Source organism: Rhinoderma darwinii, chromosome 1 (genome assembly GCF_050947455.1).
Source record: "Rhinoderma darwinii isolate aRhiDar2 chromosome 1, aRhiDar2.hap1, whole genome shotgun sequence".
NCBI classification, from domain to species: domain Eukaryota; kingdom Metazoa; phylum Chordata; class Amphibia; order Anura; family Rhinodermatidae; genus Rhinoderma; species Rhinoderma darwinii.
In genome coordinates, this window is record NC_134687.1 from 297831514 (window position 1) to 297840356 (window position 8843).

The 8843-nt window shown below is 47.1% G+C and overlaps 1 protein-coding gene across 1 annotated transcript; it reads left to right on the forward strand.

Annotated features, from left to right (window-relative positions):
• The first annotated feature begins 5001 nt into the window (after positions 1-5001).
• Positions 5002-8089, forward strand: LOC142741704 (transcription factor JunD-like). The gene has a single exon (XM_075851049.1). The coding sequence runs from the start codon at positions 5413-5415 to the stop codon at positions 6295-6297; it is 885 nt and encodes a 294-aa protein (XP_075707164.1). The 5' UTR covers positions 5002-5412; the 3' UTR covers positions 6298-8089.
• The last annotated feature ends 754 nt before the right edge of the window (positions 8090-8843 follow it).

An 8843-nucleotide genomic window follows, 5' to 3' on the forward strand; every position in this document is an offset into this window, starting at 1 on the left:
ATGTACCTCCGATAGTAACCGACCAATCCGAGATAGGCTTGTATTTCCATCGTGTTCTGCGGAATGGCCCACTCCTGTATGGCTTTGATCTTATCTGGGTCAGGTGCAATTCCTGTTGCATTCACGACATGGCCTAAGTACTTGATCTGCCGGCGGCCCAGTCGGCATTTGCTGGGTTTTAGTTTGAGTCCATACTTTCCCAATCGTTCCAACACGACCTGTAGATGCCGCAGGTGTTCTGGGAAGGTCTTTGAAAAAATGACAATATCGTCCAAATAGATCAAGACTGACTCGTAATTTAGATCTCCCAGACTATGCTCCATTAGCCGTTGGAAAGTACTGGGCGCACTTGTTAGCCTGAACGGCATCCGGTTGAACTCGAACAAGCCTGAGGGAGTGATGAACGCCGTCTTCTCCTTATCCGCTTCCTTCATGGGTACCTGCCAGTACCCACTTGCTAAATCGAGCGTCGTATAGTATGGAGCCTCCTGCATGGCTGTTAAGGATTCTTCTACTCGGGGAAGTGGGTAGGCATCCCTATGAGTACAGGCGTTCAACTTACGGTAATCCACACAAAACCGGAGCGACCCATCCTTCTTCCTTACCAGAACAATCGGGGCTGTCCATGGGCTCTGACTCTCTTGGATCACCTGCCCGTCTAACATTTTCTGGAGGAGCTCTTTTACCTCCCGATACAGAGCGAGAGGTATATTGCGATAACGCTCCCTGATGGGCGGTGCCGCCCCCGTGTGGATCCCATGCTCAATGGTAGTGGTGCATCCAAAATCTTCTTCATGCTGCGCGAACACCCAACCGAAGCGTCGCAGAAGCGTCCTCAGTTGTTCCTCCAGTATTTCGACGACCCCTATGGTCGGATTCAACACCCTGACTGTCGCCATGCCTTTGCTTACCCGACACACTGTTCTTCCTACCACCCAGGGTTGTGTACTCGGAGGGCTTCGCACTGGTTCTACCATGACCATCGCATCCCTTAAGCGATGATGGGTCCCTACAGAAAGGGGAATAGTGACTTCCTGTCGAGGTGGTACTTGCAGCACCGCTTTACCTGGGGCCCTCACCAACCCCACTCTGCCCTGCAACGTTTTCAAGTCAGCCTGCCGCTGGCAGATTTGATGCACATGAAATAAAGCTTGCCGGGCGGTCTGATCGGTTGCCAGCTCCTCCCACCGGGCACCGCTCGTCTCATTGAACATCATGCCATGTATTTCCTGCAACACATTCATGCCAATTATAACAGGTATACCCGGCCTCGCACAATTATGTACTACCACAATACCAGCCCGGGGGAAATTACGGTTAAACACTTCTAATTCCAACCACGTAACCCCGGCAATGGGAATTGGCAGGCTATTAGCCGCAGTCAGTTCAATCCAGGGTGCTTCTAGAGTCTGTCGACCTTGAAACTGTTCATGGAACAACTGATAAGTCATGGTGGTTACCTCGGAACCAGTGTCAATAAGGCAAGGGACTTTAACCCCCCCGATCATGGCTGTAACTACGGGGCATTTTCCTGTCAAAAGTTCCACCCTCCCTTTTGGGCCCGTTGATGGAATGCCCGCAGCTTGGCCCTCAGCGGCGGGGTACATTAGTTTAAAGGTGGCTGTTCCCGTCTTGGATAGCGTCTCATCCTGCAATCTCTGGCGAAGTGACCCGGCTGACAACACTGCCAACAGCGTCGAAGCCCTCCTTGTGTCGATCTGGGTGGACGAGGGAGATGTTCCGGTCGATCGCCCATTACTCTCAATTGAGCAACATCTGTCTTCAATTCCCGAATAGCCTCCTTGACATCCCGGGTGAATTCTGTGAACCCCGCTTCTGGCCGTCCGCTCTCTCTTGAAGATGGCTCGGGGGTACCCACGTTTTGCAGGGCCATGCTAGCCTCTCCCAGCTCCTCTCGATGAACTTCAAGTGCTTCTTGTAAAACCTCATTCATCGTGGCGGTGGGGGTTACCCGGACGAGGTTTCTCGCGGCGCGCCTCAGGGTCCGGCTGTCCAGCCCGGATACAAACTGGTCTTGCACTATTTGGTCCGGCTCTGTTAAGGCTGCGCACCCCGCGGGATCCTTCCTTACTAGTCGACTCCACATTCCTTGCAATCCTACCGCGAATTGCTGGAGTGATTCCCCGTTCCTCTGTACCCTGGTATAGAATTTCTTCCGGAGATCGGCGGCTGAAGTGACATCTCCATAGAGGGATTCCAATCGGCTGATGATTGCTTCTAGCGTGTCGTGGTGCTCTAGCGGTAAAACCAAGACAGATTGTCTCGCGTCCCCTTCGAGTGAGTTGAATGCCAGGTCGGCTTGGTGGGTCACAGGTACCTGGAATAACCGGGCCGCAGTACGAACTCGTTCCGTCCAGTCCGCGATCTATACACTCTTCCCGTCAAACTTGGGAATGTTCATTAGGGCGGCCCCCATGGGTATCATGACAGTCGGGGTCGGCGGCAGTGTCCCGCTGCTGGACGGTTCCATCGCGGTGAGGTTTCAGATCCTGCCGACTACGCCAATTTATGTAGGAAGGACTACCGCTGTCGGTTCACAATGAAAGAGACACACCTTCTTTCGTTCAACTTCTTTACTTCAGCAAGCAGGTAACAGTAAATTCTCTTCTATGGAGCAGACAGGAATCCTGAGGTTGAGGACTTCGATCCCGCTGGAAGTCCCCCTGAGAGAGGCTGTGCTTGACCCCATGTTGCCGGGCTTGGCTACGGACACGCCGCTGTCAGTCACAGCGGGAGCTACCCGCTACTGGCAGCCTTCCCTAGGGCAAGAGTCACACTCTCGGCCCACGGGTCGCGTCGTGGGAATCAGCGACTAACGTACCTACTAGCACCGTCACGGGTCCTTGCAGAGCTATCCGCTACCTTTCATGACAAACCCTCTCTCTCCTCAGTCGGTGGCCCGAACGGTGGACCCCCTAGGACGCAACTGAACGGGCGAGCTGACGCTAAGGTTTACACACAGTCCAGCTAATAGTCCAATAAAGTCCCGCCAACCCGACTGTTCCTTCTGTCTGCTCCTGATCCAACAAGTTTCATCAACAACAATTCCATGCACGTATTACAGGCGGTGATTCATCAACAACCGTTCCATGCAAGGATTACAGTGGGTTACACTCTGGAGGACACGCAGGGGCACCTGGCGCAATTAATGAGGAGGCGAGCCTGTGCTTGGCCAAATTCAGGCTTTATCATCTGGGGATTGTAAGGCTAGTCTGTCAGGTACTATGTGTCCAGAATAAACGAGGGCCGTACTTCTCTCTCGGGGGAATCAGACTGTCATACGGGTACTGGCATTGTCCCTGGGAAGATCTGAGGGTCCTAGTTAGGGGCTGCGGGGGGGGGGGGGGAATGGCCGGTACCTGCAGCGGATGCTGACACTCCAATCCGCTCCTGCTTCAGTCAGTCCTCTGCTGCTGCCCACTGATTTCCTTTGCTTTTCAGGCACTGCTCCGGCAGCCCTCTGTACTCCAGTCTCCTGCAGCCACACTGTGGGGTCTTTTCTGGCCGTTCGTCTGTCGGTCATCTGACCGTTCTCTGCCCTCCTTGCTCGTCGCTTCCCTCCTCTCTCTCTCTCATCCGACCGTTTTCGCACCACCGCACTCACTCCCGCCCCCTTCCTCTCCCTTCGCATCTGGTCCTCCTCCTTCTTCTCTTCTGTCTCGCATCGCGAGACTTCGCCCTCCTCTTTGTGGGAGCGCATGCGTCATGGCTGTTGGCAGAGCGGCCGTCGCCATGACGCCCAGGACGCTCCTCCGCTTGGGAGCCGAACTCCGGAGCCGCAGACCAGCCCGTGTCCCTGCGTGGCCCCCCCCTTGTACCGCCGGTAAGTACAGGCACACCCCTTACAACCTGCTGAGGATGGTCTTGTAGAAGGGGCCGGCCCCACTCTATGGGCTCTTTTTACCTTGTGAAGTCCCAGGAATCCTACAGCTGCCAGCAACTCAGATTCACAGATGGATTTGAGAGCTAGTGGCTTTATAGATACCAGTAATTCGATAATGCGCCAGGATCTGTTTTCTTAATCCTCCATACAGTCTTTCAAGGCAAAATTTACTTTGATTAGGCTTTAATGTATGTGTGTACATCAGATTAATTCTCTGCTCAAATTCCTCCAATGTGAAGGTATGGTGAGACACCTCCACCTGCAATAGTTTTAATGAGGATGTCACAGTGGCAGAGTGTCCCATATATCAGGTGCGAATTGCTTGGCCATCTCAATCACCAGTAGTTTATAGTCAATACACAGGTCTGGGGGGTCAGCAGATATGAATGATGTCTCCACTATTGTGGAATCTCTGGTCCTCTTGTTAGAGGCGAGACTTGGCAAAATTACGCCATGTTTGCCGAACGGCTTGAAGAGGCAGTGGGCTATACAGGCTGCGTAGGCAATGGCACCTGCTTCTGAGCAAATACCGGTTCATGCAAAGGTCCCTGTGTTCAGGAGGTACTGAAGTGACTATGTCTGGCAAGGGGAGGGTAGTCTAGTATCCAAGCTTCGGGAAGTGGAGCTAACTCACCACCCACCTTACATCTCGGCACTGAAAGGGGAAGTCCATCCCCATACTTTTAAGGCACTGAACAATAAAATCCCTTAACAGCCATTGTTAAAAAGGAAGGAACTTGGGGTACACTTTAAATCTGATTTAATAGGATTGACATGATTCTGTATAAAACGTCTTTTGTATAGGCATCTTTTAAAGACAGCTTCTTTAGCTTTGGGTCATGCAGCACAGCTAAGCCTTGAAGTAACTTTCAATGCACTGCATATGCCTATAAATATCCGTGATGTTCTCTCTGCTGAGGTGAGCTCTTTAATACAAAAATAAACCATCATATGACGTTGATTCTCTTGCTCATTGGTGGAAGTTATGCAGCACCCGATGGGTTAACCAATTACCTCAGCCCAGACTCCCTTTCGCTGTTTGCCGTATACAGAAAGTTACCCTGACAACTATGCAAATGAAGGAATCTCAGAACATCATAGTGAACCAATCTCAGTACACAAAAGTGTCATCATGTGTTAGGAAAGGCATATAAGAGAAAGAAGGCAGTGGCATTACTCAGTACGGCACGAGAGTGCACAAGAGGAAGTGGGTAGAGAATTACAGTTGCAAACAGATGACAAAGAACTGGGAATTAACAACAGAAAACTCTACAGAAAGAAACATATTTACAGTGGCAGAAAGAGCAGAACATCCAACAAGATTCCGAGCTAAGGTGATTACTGATAATGGATTATAAGCCTGGAAAGACAATGTGCTGCCAAGAAGAAATCCTGTTCGGCGATAAGTGACCTGTGTGAGGAATACCTGAAACCATTGCTGGACTACTCCTGATGCTTTCTAACACGTTTATATTGCCTCCGATTTGTTTCACATTGTGACAGAGGATATGGAAATGTCCTTATACCATGATGATTTACTAAATGTATGCCCGGTTTCCTTCCCTCATTCTTTCACTGCGAGCAAGATGATGAAAAAAGATATGAATCTGAACATAAGTGATGAAATGCTGTCACATGTAAAGCCTCACCATCTTGAGGGAAATGGACTAATAAACTCTACTGACATGGGCCTTTTGAACCTGGCCTCACTTGATCTTGAGAGACTTATACAGTCAAATGGCATGGCCACTGCAACTCCTACTGGTAACCATTGTCTGTACCCTAAGATGCCCAATGTGGAGCAGGAATTTGCGGATGGATTTGTGTTGGCACTGGAAGACCTGCATAAACAAAACCAACTGAACATGAAACTGAGCTCTGTGTCTACTGGTACCGCTGTTCATCCTTCTGAACCTTCACATACCTCCGTTTATGTCACTCTCAACAATTACGGTAATGAAGCTCTGGGCACAACAATAAACTACAATACAGATCCTATCTCTTATCCTTCTTTGCCAACCAACATGGAGCAACAGTCCACTTACCCTACACATAGACCGCATGCAATGAAAGATGAACCTCAAATAGTCCCGGAGGCGACTAGTTTTGGAGACAGCCCTCCATTATCACCTATAAACATGGACACCCAAGAGAGGATCAAAGCAGAAAGAAAGAAGCTGAGAAACAGAATAGCAGCTTCCAAATGTAGAAAAAGAAAACTTGAGCGGATTTCAAGGTTAGAAGAGAAAGTTAAGAATCTTAAAACACAGAACACGGACCTAGCTTCCACTGCTAGTGTACTAAGAGAGCAGGTGGCACAACTTAAACAGAAGGTGATGAGCCATGTCAACAGTGGCTGCCAGCTTTTGCCATACCATGTACAAGCATACTGAAGTCTAGAAGGTGAGACTGAAATTTCTTTAAATTTGGCTGCATTACAGGATACAGAGGACAATCCCCAAATATTAAATGAAAATGATTTATTATCATCATCACATGGACGCAAACTTATTTGTGGGAACATTGTATCATATTTGTTTATAGCTATTTTGCAATCTTTTGATTACACAAAATAACCAAAATGCAAAGAATGTAAATATGGCTTGAAATTAAATCAAAATGGTCTTGTTCTCACCGGATTCTTATTATATCCTGCTGGCAGTGTAAAAGTCAGCATGCTGTATTCTGCACTACACTCGGTAAGGTTCAGTTAACACTTCCCTTAGAAGTCTGTGGTACTTTGACATAGGTGTATCTTTTTTAACTTTGTGCATAAGTTATCTCCTCCACAGGAGTGAGTGGGTAAAATAGCAGATATGCTACTTTTAATAGCTATAAATTAATATGCTGCAACTAAGTCTAGAACTAAGGAACAACATTTCTTCTATGTGACATTGTGCAAGTTAGGGCTCATGCACCCTACCGTATTATGGCTCCATACAAACTCCAAGTTGTACAGAGCCATAATATGGCACCCAACGAAGTCTATGGATCCCTACTGTACCTCTGTATGTCTATGATATGATTCTGACGAATTGCGGATGAATCAGTTAGAGAAAACTGTGCCATGTTCTGTTGTACTGCTTGTAATGGAGAATATCTTTGTAATACGGCATCGTGCAGAGGCACCATACACTGGCACACGTAGTGCCTACGGCTCCATAGGGGCTCTGTGTGCCTCCATACATGCATACACATGTGCATGAGGCCTTAGGCCAAGTTCACACCACATTTGGGTCATAAGGTTGAGAGATACATAAGAAAAACAACATACTGTCAAAAGGTATGCAAATGTATACGTCAATTATAACAAAAAAACTTGTATGTGTTTATTTTGTTCTGAAACGCATCGCAGCCTACACTTTTCAGTGATGTTAGGTATCCAGACAACAGAACACACTGTTGGCACTTGTCTGCACAATAGAAGTCTACGGGTACTGTACATTATACATCTGTATACCCTTTTGTGGTATATTGACGTAAATGCCTGATATAGGACAAAAACCTGATGTGAACTTACCACAACTAATAATCACTCATAGAGCATAGTAGAAGTTAAGCGCAAAATTTTATTGACACCTATATTAAAAAAAAAGTCGGAAAAAGCTAAGGCCTCATGCACACGACCGTAGCCATGTGCACGGCGGTGATTTTCGGGTCGGCCGGCCACGGAGTGTCAGCCACGAGCCGCACGCAAATCGCGTGCTGTGCACATGGCCGCGGCCATTATTTTCAATGAGCCCGGAACGCAGAACACGGCCGTAATAAAGCTTGCCCGTTCTTTCTGCGGTCCGGGCTCCAGGGCCAAACACGGACCGTGGAAACCACGGTCGTGTGCATGGCCCCATAGGAATGAATGGGGCCGCAATTCTCACATGGATTCGTGTGCATGGGGCCTAAGTCTTATGTTTGCATTGCATTTAACCTGATATATAAATCCCATAAGTTCTTCTACACATGTTTACAGGACACAAAACTAGTTTTTACAGAACTAAATTATAAATTTTTGACTGAAAAACTTGGCGCTGTGTTTATTTTTTTTAATATCTAGCTCAGGCTTACTTTTAAACGTATTGTAAAAATATATTTCTTACAATCATATTACTTTGTTTGTAAAGGTTCAATTGCAAACTGTAGGTATCCGTCTATGCATTTTTGTTAAAGTACATTCCAGTGAATTATATAACTTAGCACTATATAATAAAGTTTAGTAGTAAAACAATTTGTGAGTCATACTTATTCTTAATTCAGCACTCTGAAATGAAGGAACTCTGTTACAGCTTAAAGGGCTTTTCCCACCATTAAATATCATATTTATTGCATATATCATAAAAAATAAACAATGCAATTTACACGCTGTTAAAAAAAAATCTAGTAAAGAGTTACAGTATGACATTTACTTACATGGTATGGCGCCACCTGCTGTTCAATGTGTACATCCAACTAATGAGCTGAGTGCTGGTGGACACTCATGCTCAGTCACTCTCCCCACAGCCAGTTCTCTGCAGTGAATCTGTAGAGATAGTTTTCTGCCCTGTTTGCCAGGGGAGGAGCAGTACCTATGCAGTAGTATAGCTGAGAAGACTCCTTCTGCAGGGGTGGTAAGAAGGGACTATATTGCCAGCTGACAAAGGGGGAAGGAGACTGATTCTGCTCAGAGACCCTTCCCTAGCAGCACAGATTAGCAGCAGCACCTAGGGGGACACATGGAGAAAAAAAATATAAGCTGGAAACAGTGCAAATTAGTTTAACATCTAAGAACAGCACTTCAGAGCTTTTGGTATGAAAATGATTTGTTGGATAACCCCTGCCATATTACAGATCTGTAATTATCTCTCTGTAGGCCGCTCCTGATTTTTTAAACATGGTATATTACATAGGAATTCTTCCTTATAAGCATTGAATAGAATAGAGTACCTCAAGAATGCACCATATTGTA